General features: G+C 48.6%; 2 protein-coding genes across 5 annotated transcripts in view; one reads left to right on the top strand and one right to left on the bottom strand.

The window, feature by feature from the left end:
• Nucleotides 1-16,467, top strand: part of LOC102454664 (neuronal acetylcholine receptor subunit alpha-7-like) — a 62,977-nt gene extending 46,510 nt beyond the window's left edge. Inside the window, exons 9-10 of the mRNA XM_075931319.1 lie at nucleotides 7,666-7,775; nucleotides 14,749-16,467. Of these exons, the coding sequence (XP_075787434.1) occupies nucleotides 7,666-7,775; nucleotides 14,749-15,270 (632 nt within the window). The 3' untranslated portion in view covers nucleotides 15,271-16,467. The remainder of the gene's footprint in view (nucleotides 1-7,665; nucleotides 7,776-14,748) is intronic.
• Nucleotides 16,468-18,971: 2,504 nt separating this feature from the next.
• Nucleotides 18,972-22,221, bottom strand: part of DNAH6 (dynein axonemal heavy chain 6) — a 145,513-nt gene continuing 142,263 nt past the window's right edge. For all 4 annotated transcript variants that reach the window (XM_075931311.1, XM_075931313.1, XM_075931312.1 and 1 more), the window contains 3 exons: nucleotides 20,956-21,107; nucleotides 20,342-20,564; nucleotides 18,972-19,258 (listed from right to left, as the gene is read on the bottom strand). In XM_075931311.1, coding sequence (XP_075787426.1) covers nucleotides 19,155-19,258; nucleotides 20,342-20,564; nucleotides 20,956-21,107 — 479 coding nt within the window. In that variant the 3' untranslated portion in view covers nucleotides 18,972-19,154. The remainder of the gene's footprint in view (nucleotides 19,259-20,341; nucleotides 20,565-20,955; nucleotides 21,108-22,221) is intronic.

The raw sequence follows: 22,221 nt of genomic DNA, 5'->3' as shown, positions 1-22,221 counted from the left end.
CTCTTATGGAGCACGAGGTCTGAGAGCTGATGTGGCCCGTTGAGACTTTCTCAAAGATAAAACGATGTGGTGCCGGCACCTCCCATTTTGCAGGATTTTCCCCAGCAACTAGAGCATGTCCAATGTGTTTAGGGAAGCCCCTTTAAAAGCTGCCATGTAGGTCAAATGTGCGCTGTCCCTTTCAGCGGTTCGTTAGAGCCATTTCCGACCATGAACTGTTGTACACAGATGATGCTGCCGTGCCCCAGAGCTGGAAGCCCCTGCAGGCTGGCTTCAGCTATGCAGAAAAATAAAACATTCCTAGTGGCTCCCAGTTACTGTCCCCCGCTGCTGACCTGCTACCCTGTGCTGGCAAATCCAGGCAGGGCCACGGCTCAGGGCAGGCTGTGGAGCGCGGCTAGCCTTGAGAATGACAGAACTGCCGGAAAACGCCCAACCCCCACGCACAAACTCTAAGGCTGCTAAGGGGAAGATTGTTCAAGGACCTCCTTGCTGAGGGAGCCACAATGGAAATGGGCTTTGTAGCAGGGAGAGAGAGGATGAGTCTAAATATCCATCCCCGCCCCCTTGCTCCCACTGCAAGAAGCCCCCTCACCACCCAGTGGCCATGCTGGAAGGACCAAGATTTCCCGATGACACACGCTGTCCTAGTGCGGGATAGACTAGCGTGGTGTTTGGAGCGTACTGGCTCTTCTGTAGGCAAATGTCCGACAGTCGGCTGGGCTGCGTGTCTTAAAGGGGCCACGTCTCTTAAAAGGGCAATGCTGACCCCACCCTGGCTTTTTTTTTTTTTTTTAAACAAAAAAAAGCACCGGCTGTAACCATACACCAGTAAGGCCGGAGTCAATGTCTAAGGGTTCCTCTCAATACAAAACAGAACTGGCTCCAGCCCCCAAGCAGTAATCACTGGACCTGGGCGCCTCTGAGAGGTGGTACTCCTCCACTCGCAGGCACTGGGGTTGTGCATAGCAAAGAACCTGGAACACAAGGGGGAAAGGAACCCAGCATTCATTTGGGAAGGCACCCCGACTGTTATTCAAAAGTCGACATCCTCCTGCACTCTGAATACCTTGGGCAGATTCCCTTGCCTCAGACTTTCCTGCCGTAAATTGAGAAACGAACAGCCAAGTGTTCCCTCCCCCTCCACGGCTCCCCTGCCACAGCCACTGTCTTAGCTCGACGAAGCTCTGAGCAGAAGCTGCACCCTCCCTCGGCTGGAAGCACAGAGAACTCCTCTCGCCTGCACCTCACCGGGGAAGGAGCATACAGGCCAGCGTGCTAGCTGCTCCCGGCAGGCCCTGCAGCCTGCTCCCGCATGCTGGGAAGGACTCCTGGCCTGCTGTTAGCACAAGAGCTCCCCACCGGGGTATTCAAAGCTGGCCCGGAAGGCCACTGACAAAAACAAAGGCTGAGTGCTCACACGGGGCACCGAGCTAAGGAACAGAGACGTTAGGGAACTGCTGAGACTAACGGCACGGATGTACATTTAAAGTCTTCGCAAGCCCGACCAACCCAGAGATGTGGATGAAACGCAGTTCAGCGCCGTGGTGCATAAAGGAACCAAACTCAGCCAACTCCCTTGGCAAGGCTGCAATGCGCAGCCCCGGGGCTCCCTGCGGGCCCCAGAAGCTGTGGGGCGCAAACTTCTTCCAGAGCATTGGAGCGTGATTAGATGGCAGCCACTGAGGCCTGTGCGTGTCCGGCCTTGCAACAGCTCATTCCCGCCTCGGGCAGCCTGCTTGGCTGTACTTGTGATTTGGCCTAGCTTCAATGTCCTTGTTTCTGTACAGTGCCATCCATGCAATGCATGGCAATGGCTATTAGCCAGGATGGGCAGGGAGGGTAACCTGGCCTCTGTCAGGGGCTGGGAACAGGCGTCAGGGGAGAAATCCCTGTTCTGTTCACTCCCCCTGGGGCACTTGTCATTGGCCACTGTTGGCAGCAGGACACTGGGCTAGAAGGCCCTTGGGTCTGACCCAGGCTGGCCGTTCTTGTGTCCTATACAGCTGGCTAGCACAGTGCCTGGGCGGGGGGCTTGGAGAAAGCCAGGAAACTCCAAATTTGCTACACAAAGCGGTGGGCATGAGGGATAATCACTGAGTGAAAGCCGATGGCCCGTGTTTTGCAAGAGGCCGGACTAGCTGAGCAGAGTGGGCCCTTCACGCCTTGAACAAGTACGAATTTATGCCCACGCTAAATCTTCCTTACGACAGAATGCAAAACCTTTCTGGTGACGTTGCACTCCCCCCAACACATCGCCCTGGCACACCTCATTGGGGAGCAGACATCCGCCCTGAATATCTGCGGAGGGTGTCCCTGAGGCTATGCACTGCACAAGGAGGAGGATTAGTGAGTTGCAGCAGATCTTTTGGGAGAAGGAAGCGATTTTTGGTGATCCTGTCTCCATTGGTCAAACTGTGCCACATTGGCATTATATGATTCGGTGGTGCCCTCTAACTCACTATTTCCTCATTGATAACCGTTTGGCAGTAACACGTGGATGAAACTGGCCCTCTGCAGCTCAACCTAATCAATCGAAACCCCCAGCCGCTTCCTTCATGTTGGGTCTGACCCCACACCCACTGCAGTCAGTCAACGGGAGCTTTTCGGCCAGCCTCCGAAGCGTAAGGGAGAGGAGAAAGGGTAGTCGCACCACAAAACATGTAGCTTAAGTGCAAACAAAGATCCATCTAGCCCAGTGTGCTGTTTGCTGACAGTGGCCAATGCCAGGTGCCCCAGAGGGAAGCTTTCAGCTGCCAGCTTCCTCTAACCTTCAGCCACCCGTCTGAGACACACTGATACCCAGTTTGCTGGATCCTTCTGCACGTGAACTAAATCCCAAATTGAAGGGAACAGCTGTAATCTTACTGGCTTGATTCCCTTCCCCAGCCAACCCCCCAGCATCCTTTGGACCACCTCTCTCCACAATCTCTACTCAATAAGCAGTCCTCAATCATTCTTGGAGTTATCCTCATGCAGTAATCCAGGGTACAGAGAAACCAGGCGGCTTTTTAAATGTCTGAGTCGCTCCAAGAGAGCGAAACTATTTCCCCCTGAAACTTTCTTCGAAATCAGTGTCTCCCTTTTGGGTTGTGTGTACGTTCGTTTCACACACAAAAGCTCTGATGCAGGATCAAACGGCGGCTGCTACCAGTTATTTACTGCTCCCCATGTGACAGCCTCAGCCATTATATTCAATAGGTGTCTGCTGGCAATTCGGAACAAGCTGCATTTCTAAAGGCCCAGGGACTTGTGCCTGCTGCCTCCAGCTGTTGCAGCAGCTGCCTAGGCACCATGCTGCTCATTATGCCCCTTCCAGCACTAAAAAGACAAACAAATGAATCAGCCGTAGGAAGGCTGGTGCCTCCCTCTGGAAAGCGACTGCCTGCACTTGTGTGTATGGGAGGCAGCTATTTGAGGCACAGAGATGCGACGGAACCAGCCGGCGTTTCGAGACCATAAGAAGACCGGTAAATAGTCACCAATTCAGCGCTTCGCAGCCAATCACTCTCTCCATATCACTTATAACGGTTTCCAAGCATTCCCCCAGGTGCAAAAGGAGCCCCAGGGAAGTGAAAAGGCCACAGAGCAAGCCAGCCACATAAGCAGGTTCTCATGGGCAGTGGGAATAAGAGGCAAGGGAAGCCAATGCCTTGCCAAAGAGCCAGCCTGGCCCCGCCCACACTCCGTCTCCGGCCCCGCCCCCTTCAGCGAGTCTTCCCCAAGGTTTGGAGCTGTGCCGCCTACCCTCCTGGGGCTGGGCCCCACCTTTGCAGCAGGGCCAGGAGGGCCCTGGAATTGCTTTCACAAATCAAGCTCTCTTCATGGTTCATTCAGCACTTGTGCCACTGGGGCTGCCAGCGGGTTTGCCAATGTTGCACTCACACAAATGCCCTGGCTCCGCCCCTTCCCCTCTCCTCCACTGAAGCCCCGCCCATGCTCCGCCCCCTGCTCACTCCAGCCCCCCTTCATCCACTTGTTGGTTCTCACCAGGCTGGCTTAGGAGGCTGGGGTGCAGGAGGGGGGGAGGGCTCCAGGGTGGGGCTGGGGATGAGGGGTTTGGAGCACAGGAGGGTGTTCTTGGCTGGCCGGAGGGGCTGAGAGGGTGGAGGGGAATCAGAGCTGGGGCCCCGGGGGGGGGGGGGGGCTTTGAGGGCTCTGGCTAGAGCTGAAGATGAGGGGTTATGTCCAGGCTGAGATGGGAGGGTTCGGGGGAGGGAGGTGGAAATCAGGGCGAGAGCTGGGGCAGGGGGTTGGGGCCTGGGAGCAGGTCTCGGAGGCAGGCTGCAGGTGTGTTTAACTCAAGCAGTTCTCAGAAGTAACCGCGTGCTCCCCCTCGGGCTCCTATGTGCAGGTGGGGTCAGGTGGCTCCGCCCACTGTCCTGTCCACAGGCACTGCTCCCATTGGCCGCAGTTCCCAGGAGAAGAGAGAACTCGGCATGGGAAATTGAGCGAGTGTAATGGAGTCGCGATGGAAGGCGACTGAACCGTAACCCAAATGAAATGCATGGTGCTAGCTACGCTTCTTCCGTGTAGGACACCACGGGTGAGCGAAACACGGTGACAGTCGCTGGCCGGAAAGGTGAAGCCAAATAAAAAGGGACTGAAATTTCTCAGCCATGACGATTTCATGTTTTCCCCTCCCCCATTTGGTTAGTCAGAGCATCAGCTTGGCAGGACTGGGCTCTGCTCTGTACTGCAATATTACCTCTGCGGAGGTGCGCTGAATCGTAGTCAGTCCCTTGCATCCAGCAGGCGAGTTCACCCAGCACCCTCCCAGCCTGGATTTGAGCACCCGGAGAGCTGGAAAATCCCCTTCTTCCCTTGACAGTCCCTGGCCGGGGTTACTCTTCTGACTCCCCTTAGCTCTGACCCCCAAGCTGTATGAGGTGCTCTGCTTTTCCCCCACGAGTTGCCAGTCCGGCTCTCCGCTCCTCCCTTGTGTGTGCAGAGGCGCTGCTATTCCCCTAGCCGTCATGATTATTCTGTGGGCCTGTCTGCAGAATTCATTTGGCTGGCAATGCAGTGAGTGCCTCACATGGCTATGCCGGAGGTTTAGCACAGGCCTTGGAGGCTCGCTAGCAGTACAGGGCTGCGGGAAGGCTGCACGAGGCGTGTATGTAATACAACACCTCTGAGATGTTATTAAAATCTGGACTGTTCCTCCCGGCTCCTGCTCGGGAGAGGGAGTGTGTGAGGGGCGGGAAATCAGGATTTCGGGAGTCAGTGCATGCATTCCCCTCCCTCTTTGGCTAGCTCCACTGGGCACAGACAGACTCCCACAGTCCTTGTCTTTGGTGCACTGCCCGGCCTGCCCTATCTGTCCTTTAGCACAGGCAGACGCCCCACAGATGGCTGGTATGGAGGGTATTCTTTGCTACAGTAAATGGCCCATGACATGATTCCACCAGGAGGGTGGGGAGGTGCTGGGATGGGTTCCCTAGGGAGGGGTGGAATCTCCATCCCTAGAGGTGTATAAGTCCCGGCTTGACAAAGCCCTGGCCGGGTTGATTTAGTTGGGGTTGGTCCTGCCTTGGGCAGGGGCTGGACTCGATGACTCCGGAGGTCTCTCTCAGCCCTAGGACTCTACGATCCTTCTACCCTCTCTGCTCAGCTCAGAACCTGGCAGCACACAGAGGCCCCAGCCCAGATCAGATTTCAGAGACTGCACTCAACAGACAGGATGTTTGGTGATCCCCATTTTACACCCAAGAGACTGAGGCCCAAAGAAAGGAAGGCTGGTGGTGTTTGAGGAAGGTGGGCATCTTCCTTGCCTTAACCGATTTAACCGTCTCATTAAATCGAGAGCTCAATCAGGCACCTGATGCTTTGACCAAAAGACCTCAGGTAGTAGTAGAGCCTAGAGATACCTGTCCACTGAAGGAAGTGTTCCCATGGTTGAGAAATTTCAGTCCCTTCCTTCTGCTGCATCTTGCCACCCAGATACTGTTATTTAGTTAATCCTTGATGTCCTACAAGGAAGAAGTTTAGATATCGCCACTCATTTCATTGGGATTAGGATGCAATTGCCTTTAATCCATGAGTCTATTAGACTTGCTTCATTCCACCTGAGAAGTTTCTCACCACTTGCCTCGCGTTCTTAGATACATGAGCCATTCACCCTACGTAATGTAGAATGTCCTCATGTTAGGTATCTGGCAAGATTGCTCTCTGTAGCTGGAATAGTCTCTCTTCTGAGACTGGTCTATACAACATCTGCATGCCCCTTTACATCATTTTCACGCACATGATTACATGAGTGCAATGCTGTCACAGTTTGCTAAAAGACTTCCCCCAGGACCATATTTGGGTTAAATCACATTAACCATAGCTGTAGACATGAACATAAGAACGGCCGTACTGGGTCAGACCAAAGGTCCATCTAGCCCAGTATCCTGTCTGCCGACAGTGGCCAGCACCAGGTGCCCCAGAGAGGGTGGACCAAAGACAATGATCAAGCGATTTGTCTCCTGCCATCTCTCTCCAGCCTCTGACAAACAGAGGCCAAGGACACCATTATATCCCCTGGCTAATAGCCTTTTATGGACCTAACCTCCATGAAATTATCCAGCTTCTCTTTAAACTCTATTATAGTCCTAGCCTTCACAGCCTCCTCTGGCAAGGAGTTCCACAGGTTGACAACACGCCGCGTGAAGAACATCTTAGTAGTATGTGACCTGGGCCTTCTCAAATTGCTGTGGTTGTCTCAGGGATCCCAAAACTTGATTTGGAGTAGGCAAAAAATGGATTTTTCTTTGATTAGCCTCAGTGTTGTCTCTTAAGGTTAGTTTTACCAGATCTCCATTTAAAAATCCAATATCACTAATATTCTATTGAGTTCTCCCACCTGTCTCGCTGGGCCCATCAAGGCTGCCATGTTGCAACTAAGGCTACATCTTCACTCCATGGGAGATTGACGCTGCCATGATCAATCTTCTAGAGTTCAATTTAGCGAGTCTAGTTAAGACCTGCAAAATCAAACTCAGAGGGTGCCCCCACTGCCATTCAGTAGTCCTGCTCTTGCAAGGAGTAAGGGAAGCTGATAGGAGCAAATTCCCTTGTTGGCCTCTCACTGTGGGGATGTTGCCATGCTTGGCTTAAGGTAGAATATGTAGCTGGAGATGCGTACCTTAAGCCAACCTGCTGGGTCTAGCGTAGACTTGACCTAAGAAGGCTGTTGGTCCACATTCCTTTGATCACGTACAAAAGACAAAAGCCCTGCATTCAGAGCGTAAGTCTCCTTTTTTCAGCTTTGTGCTCACATCCTGCCCACTGTATGAAACAACTGTAACTCTCTTGAAGCCCCTGCCCGGGGCAAGTTGCACCCATCCATGACTACCCAGTTCCCGTTCAGGCATTGTAGTGCATGGGATATCAAAGCACCCACATGTTGCTGAGCTGGTTTGCAATACCCTGACCCATGCAGCAGTGGGCAGAGAGCCCCAAAGCTGAAATTCCTTGGTTTTGATGAGCTCCTGGAAGCATCCTCCCCTTGGCCTTTGCATAAGGGTCATTCCAATGTAATTAGATCCCTGCATTCAGAGCCCCATTTCCTGAACCTCCCTCCCACGTGGGGTGGCACAGGGCTGCAGTCAGACTGCAGATCTCCTCCGGGAGTTCCTAATCAACCTCCCCTCTTTCTTGTTATTTTTTTTTTAATTGTAGCTCAATATTTCGCTAGTATCATGGTCATCGTTGGTCTCTCCGTGGTGGTCACCGTCCTGGTGCTTCAATTTCATCACCACGATCCACAAGCGGGAAAAATGCCTCGATGGGTAAGTGGCTTCCGCAGGGACGCACTCGGTACCAAGAAAGAAAAGGACTCTCCTTGATACTGGACGGGTGGAGCTGCGACTTACTTTATTTGGACAGCTCAGCTGACCACAGCAGGCGTGATACCGCCATGGCTGGCGGCACCACTTAGAAAACGCCCCCCCGCCCCCAGGATCTGGGAGACCATTAAAAAGACACATACCTCTCCCCTCCCCGGTTATTAGGTTTCCCACTGGAGTTTGCCATATTTATTGTTCAGAGAATATGGGAAAGTCAAATGGGAAAGCATTAAAATACTGCTCTTCTTCATGCTGCTCCCTTTGCTACCCAAGGGCATGACAGGAGCCGTACTGCTCTGGTACCCACCGGCACGTAAAAACTTGACAATTTTCAAAGCACAAAACCCAACCCTTCCATAGCCACCACGGATGAGTTTTCTAGTTGTTTGCTCACCAGGGTCCCGCTTTCAGCCAGCAAGTAAGAGCGCAGAGGTTCAGAATCTGAAGCTGTCCATGAATGTTCCCATTGGCCCTTGTGACTGGGGCGTGTGTGTCATTCCCTCTCACTGCTCATGCAGGCGGGTGGAGTCCTCTGGGCAGCAGCCACCAACTCCTCTGCCGAGCAGGGGGCATTGTCCTCAGCTCCATGCTCAGCGCTTCCCTCTAGACCCCTGTGGCTTGCCCCTCAACCCTCGTTTGTGCATCCCTGGTAGTAGATTAAGTCCTGGTGCTGTCGGCCCTCCCTCTTCTAAGGGGTCAGTGTTCCTTCACATCACTGGGGCCTGCTCATCCCTTGCAGCTCTCAGAGAGGCCAGGGCCTTTAAGAACATAAGAACGGCCGTACTGGGTCAGACCAAAGGTCCATCCAGCCCAGTATCCTGTCTGCCGACAGTGGCCAGTGCCAGGTGCTCCAGAGGGAGTGAATTGAACAGGTAATGATCAAGCCATCTCTCTCCTGCCATCCATCTCCAAGGAACACCAGTCCTTACCTACCCTGGCTAATAGCCATTAATGGACTTAACTCCATGAATGTATCTAGTTCTTTCAGGAGCAATAGGCTCTCCTCATACAGTCTAGTAAAACCACCAAAGCCAACCAGTTTCTCTCTCATGGGCAGATGCTCCAAGGCACAGTTTGCCTGATTAGAAAATGGGAAGAGGAAAGCAGGAGTGCACAGAAACAACCACCACTCTCTTGCCAGGCCAATTTTCCACACAGTCCATTCTACAGCATCCTCTGACATGTTGCAGCAAGAACTGTGAGAGGATGGAAAAGTGTCACACCACCCACCGGTATCGCTTTGCTTTAGCAATGAAATACACGACAGACAGGGAGAGGGAGAGAGCCCGCCCTGTATCCCACGGCATCGGCTCTAAAAAATACTCCAGAGTGTTGATGCTAGTTTAAAACAATGAAAAAATCTAGTAGTGGCGCGTGGCAAATCCAGCAGCCTAGAGGTGCGTGAACACAGCCTCTCCGCTGAGGCATTATCTTTGTGGGGAGTGCGGAGAACTCTTTCCTTGTCCAGTGGCCGGACGTGGCTCAGTCAGCTCTCCAGAGGGCAGAGAGGGACGGAGTGGAGGCTGTGGGACGTCACAGAAGGAGGTTCTCCTTCCAGCAGAGTCCTGCGTTGGAACAGCCTCTCCCTGGGTTGACTTGGGCACAACGGAGCCCCAGCCAGTGCTGGTCACAACCCTCACCAGGGCCGGCCCACAACATTTTGGCACTGGAGGCAGGAAGCTCAAACGACGTCCCCATGCCCCCGCGCTTGGGCCAAAATTTTGAAAGGTCTCAATTCTCTGGGTCCTAGTGGCGCCCCTCACAGTCTGGCACCTGAGGCGGCCGCCTCAGTTCACCTCATGGTAAGGCCGGCCCTGACCCTCACTGTCATGAAAGCTCAGGGTCCCACAGCTTCCAATAGCCACAGGGCTGATCTTGCCTCACCATCTCACGGCAAGCTGCACTTATGCTTTTTCCAGCAGCACTGATACAGCCACCGGTCACACCCCGTGACACAGCAGGACGGGCTGTGACGAGGGCCCTACCTAGTGACCCTTGTCAATTGCTGACTAGCGAGATGGGAAACCAAAGCTCCGTGTTTCCATCCAGCTTGGGGCTAGGAATGTGCTAGTGTCAAAGAGATTCCCGGATCAGCTGTTCATCCAGCGAGAGACTGGCTTGTGGATCAAGCACTAGCACATCTGGGTTCCGCTCCCAGCTCTGCCACTGCTCTGCTGTGTGCCCTTGAGCAAGTCACTTTGCTTCTCTTCTCCATTTAGACTGCAAGCTCTTTGGGGGCAGGCACTACTTATGTACAACGCCTGGCAAACTGAGGCCTGTAATGCATGTTTGCACTGCAGTAGAGCCTACAGGAACCCTCATTTGAACGGGCATGTGCCAGGCCAGGGAAAAGAGAGACCCACGTCAAAAGGGATGTGGTGGCAGGGCCCAGGCTAGGCTGAGAGTGGAAAGGCAGGCATGATGCAGTGGGACCCAGGAGGCCAGTACCAGGAGAGCGAGGAGGAGTTTAACTCTCCGCATACAAATACAGCCGCGTTGGCCATTGTGATTCCTGGCACACTGGCTCGGTTTTCTCTCCATCTCTGGTACTATCTGTGTGTACTTCCCTTCCACAGACAGCCCTGCAGGCTTTTTCCTCCACAAAACTGTGAATTTAATAAGAGGGTTCGCTGCAGAGGAAATTGCTTATCTGGAACTTGTTCCCTGCAAGGCGAATCTCACTGGATTGCCTACTGCCCATGCACCTTCCTCCCCGCTGCACTGAGGGTTCTGCACATTTCAGAACCGTGGGATCACTTCCACCTTTTGCTTCACAGAAAATGTTTGCCGGCCACCCTGGGGCAGGCTAGGGAGCTGAACAGGGGCAGCAGGAAAGACACGTGGCTTAATGAGCTGCAGTAGTCACCAGCTTTCCCGAGCCAGGAACGATCTGCCACCGCAGTGCACGTGTCTTTCCCTTCCTCTCCCGCGGGAGAACTCCTGTCTGTCACTGCGAGACAGAAGCATGGGCCGGAGGCGAGTGTGGAACCCGGCCCCGTAATGCTGTGGGGTCTATTGCCATGGGACTGACTAAAAAGTAGGGGGCTGGTGGGTGTGTAGCATCTTGGGAAGCTGGGCACTGAGCTGACCCGCAAGAGCCCGGAAGCTGCGGGCATTCATGACTCCTGCTACAAGGGTTCATCCCATGGGGCAGGGTTCCCTACTCGCTGGATCAGAGGATCTGCGTGACAGGCCGGCCCTGCACTGCTGACTGGGCAGCGGGATGGCTGGGGGGACCCTGGGTTGGAGGACTCAGGGGCATTCCTGTTCTTGGTGAGAGGCCACCTCAGACTAGAGCAGTGTTTCTTAAACTGTGTTCCACAGCACACCGGTGTGCCACGAGGCAATCAGAGATGTGCCGCGGAGAACAGAATTCAAAATGGCTGTCCTTAAAGGAGCAGGCAACCTTTATTTTTTCTCAATAACTTTCCCCACAACCTTCCCCCCCCCCCAAAAAAAATCATTGGTGTTCCCCATAAAAAAAATTGTTTGGTGTTCCTCCGTCTTAAAAAGTTTAAGAAACACTGGACTAGAGCCACAAAAAGAACTCACAAAACCGAGCCTCGCCCCTAACTGCAGCACTCCGCCACCCTGTGGAACTCACAGCCCGAGTTAGGCAGCATCCGGGCACCCTCAAGCAGAGGTTTTCAAACGAGGGGTGGGGACCCACTGCTGGGTGGTGGAATGTCAGACACTGGGTCTTGTTGCTGCAGGGTGATCAGGTCAGCAGCGGGGGTGCAAAGGCAGCTCCTTATTTCATGCGATGGCAACAAATATTGTAGCCTGATGTACATACTGAGAATAGAGGTGTCAATCCAGGTAGAGTGAAGTTGCATTTGTCTGTCATTTGAGGACAGCTATAATAAAACATGCAAATGGCCTCTTATTTTTTAAGGATGTCTCACAGAATTGACCTGGAAAGGTCAATTCATTCTTGAACATGAATACAATCTCGCTCTGTCTCTGTCTCTCTTGCTCAGCTATCTACTTGATAAATCCAGCAATTAATTTACTTTCCTAATGTTAATTGCCTCCTTTCACAGCAATCCATACAAACTAACAGAGTTCCAGCCTGCCTCGAGTTCAGATAAAAGCTCTAAAGTCAGCTAGAGAGGGAGAAAACACGGTGCACCTTCACACCTTAACGCACTCAACAACCCTTGTCAAGAAGCATTTGTCCACTGAGGGAACCACAGCTGTGTTCAAGCCAGTCCCGCTGACAAAAGGCCCAGACTTTTACCTTGTGAATGTACTGACCGGTTCTTAAAAGGCCCGCTCTGCAGTTTGGCTGAGCTCCTTGCAAAGGTCTGAAAATGACTTTCGGTTAAGTTCATTTATTGAAATTTAAATGGAAAAAATATTCGGATACTCCTGCCTCTCCCCCCAGCTCTCAGCATTCTGACTCACAAGCTTGCTACTGCAGCATCCTAATGACCCCTCCAATCTTTCAGGAATGACACAGTCATGTAATCTATGGAAAAGGACTGCCCTCAACTTTCTCCTCTAAAACCACCGAGACACGGGAACGTTTGCAAACAAAAGAACTGCTTTGGAGTGTGGAAAGTGCATCTTCTCCCCTTCCTGTGTTCTCAAAATGGACGGAACTTTTTGCTCCAACTGCCCTAAAAAGTCATACGTGGGAAGAGACCGGGCTTGGGAACACTTCACTTTGAAAGGGGACGTGTGAGAAAGTAACAAGCAACGGAAAAATGGCCAGCGAAAAGGTGCACTCACCGCTGGGTACCCCCTGCTGATCAGGCGCAGCGTAGCAGCTCTCTGACTCGCATCCCTTGGCTGAAGGGGTGTCTGCTCTCATGCCGGTTAGCCTCTTCTCCTGATGCGGCTTTCCAGCTGGGGCACAATTTATTCCCACTCCTTTTAGGATAACAAAGTCCAGATAATGATTCCAAGCCCTTGTTGGGTCTCCTGTTCTCATTCGGCCTAGAAATCCTCACACCCTTCTATAAGGATAGAAATGTAGCTGTGTTAGTCTGGGGTAGTTGAAGCAAAAGGCTTCTATAAGGCACGCTCCATCTAGCTGCTGCCTGCCTTCCATCGCCCCTTCTCAGAACGAGCTACACCTCCCAGGGCTTCCCACTAGAGGTCGAATTCCTGGCCTGCGCTGTGTTCACATCCACCCACATCCCTCACATCAGAGCCCCCTGCCCCGTCCCGTCCCATCCCCAGGCCTGCATGTCTTGCCTTGCTGGACTCCTCCAGCACCCCACCTCCTGCTCTCTCCTTCAGTCGCTCCCTGGTTGAGCTGGTTCTTCCTTGTTCCCTCAGGGACCCACATGAGTCTTCTGCCTTGCAGGGCTCCTCCCCTCTGCCCAGCCCTGCACAATCTTCTCTGCCAGCTCCTCCTGCTTTGCCTCTGCTGCCAAGAGAGTTGCTGCTGAGCTCTTCCCTCCCTCTCTGCTGCCTTTCCACTCACCCTTCTTTTCCTGCTGCAAACCACTCAGCTCCTGCACCAGCTGGGACTAATCTTTAATTAGGACTGGCCACCCTCCAGCTACAACCAGGGGCCTTCATTGAGCTCCCTAGCTCCTGAGTCCCTTTAATGGTGGGGGGGGGGGGGAACACCTCACCCCATGGCTTTTTTAAAGGAATGTAAAGGCAATCTCAACTATGGCTGTCACCACAGGATTCAGCTACCCAATAATGCACTGGGACCACTCACCTAGTGTGGTTCACTGTCCCATAGACCACTTACAGTGAGCGATAAGAACAAGGGAGCTCTACAGCCTCAGCTGGGGAAACAGATGGCTTTATAGCTCAAGCTGTAGAGACTCCTCTGCTGAACTCTGGAGATCCCAGGTTCAAATCTAAGGTTACATACATTTCTACCTTACAACTGCTCTCCTTAGATATAAGCTTCACAGGCTGCCAGTGTGGCATCCTTATTCCCATTTTATAGATGGGCAAACCAAGGCATGGAGCAGTAACAGGGCAGAGCCCGACAGAGAAGAGTTCATTTGTGTTTTTCTCTACACAGAGCTGTGTAAAGGTGTGGCTATTCACCTTCCACAAACACCTTCTGCTGGCTAGGTACGGTGGGACTGCCCTCTGCTTCTCAGCCCCATCTCTGGCAGTTTCAAGCTCTTGCCCCCTTCCTGGGATCCAGGCAAATCGTGTTGCCACTTCAGCCTGTGGGGGAGGGGAGGACCCAGTCCTGCCCACAACTCCGGGCCCCAAACTAAGGGCCCTATGACTGGCAGCTCGATTTGATCACTAGCCTCTGTTGCTGCATTCCCTGGGCTGCTTGCCTGAAAAGTCTGGAACAGTCTCTGCCCTGTTCTCTCAGGGTTCATTCTCACAGGCCCCTTCACCTGGACAGCCTATAACAGTCTCTGGCCCTTCTTGTCAAGGCTTTCTTTCCCAAGTCCCTGGACCTGAGGAACTTCACAGCCCTGTCCCTGCTTAAGCAGGGCTTCTCCTTTGCCCCGTATCTATGGAGTCTCCCACACTTCCACTCTTTTCAGCTGCAGCTGTTGCAGCTTCCTCAGCAAGCTAGGAAGAGCATCCTTCTTTCTTCAGCTCTAGTCAACAACAAAGCTGGCTGGGTCCTGCAGCTCCTTTTATATGAGCCTGCTGGACTCTGATTGGCTATATTGCTCTGCCGCCTCTCTAGGCAGCTTGGAGGACCCAACTCTGCTGCCTTTTCTCTTCTGCCTTTTTTCTGTGGCTAGCTGTGGTCGGAGAGCAGGGCTTTCCAGGGTACACCCCTTTACAAGCCAATATAAATTGGTTATAATGAAACAGTTTTCCTTTACAATAGTTTACAGCTGTCCAAATGGAGATTTGCATAAATAGCAAACTCCCTTTGTGATATACAAACATTTCTAGCTGTGTTGTTCAGTCAGTGCAAACAAGCTAAAGGTTTCTAAAATGTTCATCACTTCCTCCTGTTTTTCAGGTCCGTGTTATCCTGCTGAATTGGTGTGCTTGGTTTTTAAGGATGAAAAAGCCCGGGGAGAACATAAGGCCCCTCTCTTGCAAATACAGCTATCCCAAGCACCGGTCAAGCATCAGTAGCGTTGAGATGAATGTGTTACCTGGGTACCAATCCAGCAACGGGAACGTGATCTATAGCTATCATGCCGTGGAAAACCCATGCTGCCCACAAAACAGTGACTCAGGGGGGAAGTGCGGAAAGGTCGCTTGCTCCTCTCCAGAAGATACAGAGCTTGTTCAAAACAAAGCTTTAATGGAGACGATCCCTGTGATTGTCAAAATCCTGGAAGAAGTTCAATTCATTGCCATGCGCTTCAGAAAACAGGATGAGGGTGAGGAAATTTGTAGTGAGTGGAAGTTTGCAGCTGCTGTCATAGACAGATTATGCCTGGTTGCATTTTCACTCTTTGCCATCATCTGTACGTTTACTATACTGATGTCTGCTCCAAATTTTATAGAAGCTGTTTCAAAGGATTTTGCATAAGGCTCTCCAAGAGCAGCACACGGTACAAAAAATGTAACTTCAAAATTAAAAAATGTTGCCATTAATTTTGCTAAATAATGCGATTTAAAACTTACATGGAACGAAGGAGCTGAAATTAGTTTTGAGAGACGATTGTCTCCAATGTTCGTGACTGTAATGACTGAATAATATAAATACTGGACTTTGTTATTTCTTAGATTGTGTCTGCCTGTAATGATGTTATAATCTGTGACAAGTGGTAGGCATGAATTCAAATCTTTGTGACAAATAAGCCCTAGTGTCTGTGTACTACTAACAAAGCACTAGTGAACATTTAGCTTTTGTTTAATCTGTAAAAGCTATATTGATAAGTCATTCCAACTAACATCTTCTTTAGTATATTATTAATTTTCAATCATTTACATTTCAGTATCTTCAATTATTATGGCCATCATATGGATTTCTCATGTTTGGCCATGTGTCACCCTGCACTATTTGTTCTGCAGTTAGCTAAACAAACCACTGGTGTTAGCTTGTACTATTACTATGATCAGGGCTTGACAAACGGCAGTGAAAGCCGCTTGCCAGCCCCGCACTGCGCATGCACAAGAGCCGCATTGCGCATGCACACGCCGCTGGTAAACGGGGCGCACGGCTGAAGTCTACTCGCCACAGGTTAGTAGATTCTATAGTTTGTCGAGCCGTGACTATGATTATTTGAAAGCTTTTTCCAATCGAGATGTCGACAGAATGTATTTTTGCTAAAAATTTACAGAAATATTTTTTTTTAAATGTAGGAAATGTTGTTTAATGAGCGAGAACAGAAAACTGAGTTGGCATTCGGACAACTGTACAGATTCTCAATGACACTGTAGTGTTGCGATCGCTGTCCGTGTGATCTGTTTGAATACAACTTGGATCACAACTGCCAATCCAACACCCGCTCATTTGTAATTTTTAGGGAAGATTCTTGGCCCCATCAAAGTCAAAGTGAGTTTTTGCCAGGGATTTCAATGGGGCCAGGCTTTCAACATTCAATCATACAGTTCACTTTTCTTTGCTGAGCTGTGTTGGTGTGGTCCACTCAAATTTGGCCAATGTGGGCTTGTTAAAGGAATTATTTTAAATTAGCGACAACTTATTTTTGTTTAGCTAAAGTTGAACACGGAAGACTTTTGTTTTTACTTGTAACCATGTTGCTGCCGTTAACTACTGTAATGCTTAAATATTAATAAACAATATCTTTATTATGACACTCTGTTGGAAGGTGCTGGTAAAAAGGCTCTTTTATTCATAGGTGTTTTTTGTCCTCTGTAAAATGAACCCCTCATGAGAATATTTGCTCACCTCTTCTGGTGTGATTTTAATGTCAGCATATTACAACTGGCCACCTAAGCTGACCTGGGGCCTCTCTCCTCAAAGTGTTTACCGTGGTCTTTCACAACAGCAGTAAAACTTCTATCTTCTGGTGTTACAAACTCGCTGAGTGTCTGCAAGGAACTGAGCACATTCTTGGGGGTTTGATCAAGGATAATAGATTGTCTTATCTGGATGATTTCTATCCTGTTTTTCCTCAAAATAGGTCTTAGGGGAATTGACAAGAGCTGTTTCCCATAATGGTAAGCCAGACCTTGCTGCTGGCAAGCAAGAAGGAAATCTTGGGCTCATTACTGAAGAAGTGGTGAGGCTGCTTGCCTAAGGAACCATCTTTTGACCTGACAACTTTACTCATTCCTATTCCGTACAGAACCATTTTTTAAGGGGACGGTGGGCGGGAGGGAGAAGATAATTGGTAAAGTAAAGCTGAAATATCCAGAAGTCATTGGGACTGCTTCAGTGTCCTTAACCTCTTGCAGGCTGCTTTTGGGTGCGGTTTTAGTAAAGAACGGCATGACTATTTACTGATGGTTGACTTTTGAGAATGCACATGGGTAAAGAGTCCATGCTGGTTGGCCCATGAACCTTTGTTAATTACCTAGGAAAACTTGCAGGGGTTGACAGGGTTCCTTCCTTATTCTTCAACAAGTCCCAAATGGCAGAGAGCCATTTTTGTATGTGAGGTCTGGCAAAAGTTGTCACCTCTCTTCTTGTCTGTCTATGTATCGCTGCTAGAGCAACAAGACGTTTTTGCCTGAGCTCCATACACATGAGGCTGACACTTAGGTCTACACTTTATCTTTGTTATGCCATAGATTATGGTGTTTGATCTCCAGGCACTGGAAGAGACAGGCAAGAGGACTGGACTAAATAGGCTGAAGTTACTCCTAGGTAAAGGGAAGTAACACTGAAATATCTAAGGCTATGTCTACACTACAAGTTTATTTCAGAATAAGTTATTTTGAGCTAATAACTCCCGAATAATTATTTCAAAATAGCGCATCCACACTACAGGGAAGCCTGAGGTAGGGGCCCTTAATATCGACGTGCTACCTTGACTTTGAGCCCCAAGAACCACTAGGGAGTAATTACTTTGAATAACTCTAGGGTATGTCTAGACAGCAGCGCTATTTCAGGATACTTCTGGTATCCCAAAATAGCTTTTCTGCATCTTGACAGAAAATTTTGAAATATCTTTCACTATTCCAACATCCCTGTAAACCTCATTCCTAAGGGACATTATGCAATAGCAGTTTATTTTCTAATCCAGATTATGAAATAAGCTATTTTAAAATTGCCTCGAAATAAACTACGAAATTTGTGTACCTCAAATTGCATATCTTATTTCGAGGTAAGGGTGCATTGTAGATGCCCCCTCTAGGGAGGTGTTATTTTGAAATAACAACAGCTGAGCATCCAGACTAACCCTATTTCAAAATAGGCATTATTCCTCAGGGCTTATTTCAAAATAACGAGCCTGGTATTTCAAAACAATTTTGAAATAACAGGCTTGCTGTTAGTACCTTTTTCTACTGTACCTTGTTATTTCGAAATAATTGGAGTTATTTCAAAATAATTCTGTAGTGTAGACATGCCCTAAGAGAACACCTTGGAGTTGTTCATGCACCTTTCGCTAGAGGTGTATGTCCAATCTCACCAATAGTTTTTGAGTCACAGGGATCCTTTCCTCCCCTGGATTGGCGTACGACTACAGTACATAGTGCCTTTTAATACTGATGATTGGGTAGGAGGATTACTTCTGCCCTAGAGTATACACCTTGAATGTTTCAAGTCAGTAGCATGAAGTTCTTAGTACCCTTTTCTACTGTTCCCTTGGATCTTGTGCTTGCAGAGTGGCAGGACACACAGTGCACGAGCAGTTAATCTTGTCCAAGCCTTTGCAGAAATAAAGTGGAATGAGGCTTTGTGTTAGTGACCAGTGCAATTTCCTCCTGAGACTACATTGAAAGGCTTATAGTTCACAACTGTAATAGACTCTTAATTTCTGTGAGGTACCCAGCTGCCCCAGTGATGGAGATGGATATACAGAGCACCTATTTCTTTCTGCAGGCAGGACAGTAAATAGTCTTTAGAATCAGTCATTCAAGGGCTCTTACTATTTTTGCTTAAAGATTTTTGACTTTATACTCCTGAGAAAGAAAACAAGCCAGACAAGCTGAAAGTAAAGCACAGCCATCATGGTAACTTAGCATCCCAATGCAAAGCATGTTTTTTTACATGAAACACACAGATACTGTGGAAGAATATTTGTAACTGGAGCAGCAATGCATAAATCTTCAGAGTGGTAAGAGGATAAGAACTAGCCTAAAAATAAAAATGGAAAATGAACATCAGACAACCTTTTATTTTATCAAATCTAATACAAATGAAAAAGTAAATGACAGGCTAGCAATCGGCATTATTATACTATGATGAGCCTAGGATTGTGCTAACGCTAAAACCATTCTGCCGCAATACCCTGGGAGTGCAATTTCCACACACGCCTGCTGGATTGGAACTGCTGCTGCTTACTCATTCAGTTGGCAGAGCAAGGCTGACCCTTTCGATATCCAGTAGTCACTTGGCCTTTTGGAGGGTAGCAGGACTGTTACCACAAAATTGGTAGAATGACCTAGTTAAAAAGGCAAAGAGAAAAACTGTTACCAGTGCAAATTGGCATGTCAACGCACCATTTTGGCTGAGAATACAACCCCGCTAAGCCAGCACACTCACAACTAAGGTTGCGACAACATCCCATCTTATTGCACTAAAATACACCTCTCCTCAGATACAAGAAAAGGTGTTCTTCCTCATAAAATGAGGTTTACCACTGTCGAAAAAACCGCTGTGTTCTTTTGATTTAATTTTGAAAGAACACAGCAGCAGTCTAGACGCAGGTGAAGTTTTTTTAAAAAAAGGCCACTTTTTTTTGAAAAAACCCTGTAGTCTAGACATAGCCTGTGTAAACAAAGACACTAGAAATAAAATCGGACTGTACATGGACGATACCAACACTAAGAGGAAAATCAGGCAATGTTTCCAATGGGAAACTATGAAAGAGCTGAATGTGATGGGAAAAGGACCCGTCAGTGGTTGTGGTTTTCACAATGCACACTTATTTCCCCTGACCTCTGCATCTCCTGCTACTACTGAATTCTTTTAGCTGACTCGTCAGCTTCTGAATCCTGCATCTGAAGGTGAAACCAAGCCGTGTGGAGCTAATAACGTTCTCCAAATCTAAGCAGATTTTCTTTTTCACAGAGTTATACTCTTGCATTAATAACTCCAGATTGCAACAGCTTTACCCAAAAGCAAAGTATTATTGATTTAGAACAAAAGTATTACAGAGAAAACAATAAGCAGTCCACATGCCTGCTTATCCTTCCCTATTGCTTAACCATTCCCTTGGAACCAGGAAAGTCTTAATTGCACTCAGCCATTCCCCTGGGACGTGTGTCTCTTTTCCTTCTCAGCTGCCACAGATGATTACACAGCAAATAAATATCGCACAGAGAAAAGTGGAATTGTGAGAAAGATGCCACAGGCTAAACGTGCGCCCTTATTGCAAACTTGGGCAAAATGCCTTTTGACTGACTGACAGGCATGACTTTCATTTAAACGTTCCGACAACGTTAATGTCGGTGCACTCAGCTGTTCATAGAGCACGCATCTGAGTTTGGTAAGAACTACGATTTAAAAACAAACAGACACATACCTGTGGTGGAGAGTGTCCCAGCTCTGAATCCAGTTTTATAGAGTGGTGACTGATACAACAACGGATCTGGTTCATAATTTTGATGGGGTTCAAAATGCACCACTGGTAGCATTGGATTCATTTGCCTCGGCAATGCATCTTCTATCACCATCTCTTCATCATCCCAGCGACTGGCATCCATGAACATCCCGTGTACCAACACACCATCTTCTGGAGAGGGCAACTGAAGTAAACAGCAGCAAGTGACAAGAAAGCACAGCCCCACACATTGATGAACAAACAAAAATGAACTGAATGGTCAAAGTCACCACAATCATCACCACAAAAAGGTCTAGATTCATGGGGGAGTATCTGATTAATTAAACTATCCACTTTTCATATTTTGGGTGACATTTTTGGGGATTTTTTTGTGTGAAAAAATAATTTGTGTGAAAGATGTTTAGCATTTCCCTATCAGCTCTAAGGAGAACACCACATGAAGTCTGACCTTCAAGGATTTATGTGTTCTTGAATAGTAGTGCTAATCTCAGTTTATGCTGCGTCAGTGTCAGTTGCTCAAAAGAGAGGATATGAAGAGTTTGTATTTCAGTACTGATTACAAGCATCCAAAATACCTGCAAATCCATAGGCAGTTCTTGTCCAAATTGGCATACTTTTAATGCTTCTGTAACTTGTGCTTGATCTCGATAAGCGGGGATGACATTATAACTGAAACTAAGCTCATCTATTGGCAAGTTATATTTCCGAGCATGATTTTGAAGTGTGCCTGGCAAATTGAAAAAAAATTATACAAAATTAGGAGAGGGGTCAGGTAGAGTGTGCAGTGAAAAAAGCTCACTTGAGCTACTGCAAGAGGCAACAAGCCATATCAACCATACAACAGAGCTGCTTGCGTGTTCGTTACTAAGAACAAAAATACTACAAGCTTTTTGATCAAAATCACTGATTGGTAGAAAATGTGATTTCTGCAAAACCAGAAGTTCCAAAAAACTTCTCAGAGAGGTGGCCATGATAGTCTGTAACTTTAAAAACAACAAGCAGTCCTGTGGCACCTTAGGGGCTAAAAATCTATGAGCTTTTGTGGGTGAAAGCTCATGTCCTAATAAATTTGTTAGTCTCTAAAGCTATGTCAAACTACCAGGTTATTTCGCAATAGTTATTTCAGGAATTGCCATTTTGAAATAAGCTTATTTCAAAATAAGTTATTTCTCTTCACAAGCGGGAGTTATTATTTCAAAATAACAGGTTTGGTAGTGTGGGTACTCACCTTGTTATTTCAAAATGAGGGGAGTTATTTCGGAAGCACGCCCCAGTGTAGGCATGCCCGAAGGTGCCACAGAATTGCTCAGAACACTTCTGTGCAGCAGTGGGAAACGTTATTATATTCCCAAATATAGATGGTTCATTCTGATTTTTGGCACACCCAAAACATTTCATGTTGGGTCAGTTCAACATTAAACCACATCTCCTTATGGTGTGACATTTCCCTATAAAGCCTTTCCCCCTGTACTCTGAGCTTCCTTGCCAGACTACAGTTTCCTGGATGCACCACCGTTATGTGATTCCCATGATGTACCACACACTTTGGTTGGAGCAGAATTCACATTACCTCATGGTGGATGCAGTCTGGCTAGACAGCCTGACCCATCAGGAGAGAATGGAGCACATCGGACACCCAAAACTGCCATCTCATGGGATGATGTGCCATGATAGGGAAATGCAGGTTAAACTTGAACTGACTCAGAATGCTTCTGGTCAATTCAACGATCACCAAAATATTGAGACTAAGGCTGAATTGACCCCAAATAATTTCTTTTGTTTAGATTTTCTAAATGGAAACTTGAGAAGTTTCAGAAAAATCAAAATTTTCCTATAGAAAA

The sequence above is a fragment of the Pelodiscus sinensis genome, chromosome 6 (genome assembly GCF_049634645.1).
Source record: "Pelodiscus sinensis isolate JC-2024 chromosome 6, ASM4963464v1, whole genome shotgun sequence".
Lineage (NCBI taxonomy): Eukaryota > Metazoa > Chordata > Testudines > Trionychidae > Pelodiscus > Pelodiscus sinensis.
The sequence above is the reverse complement of the archived record's forward strand: the minus strand, read 5'-3'. Positions and strand labels throughout refer to the sequence as shown.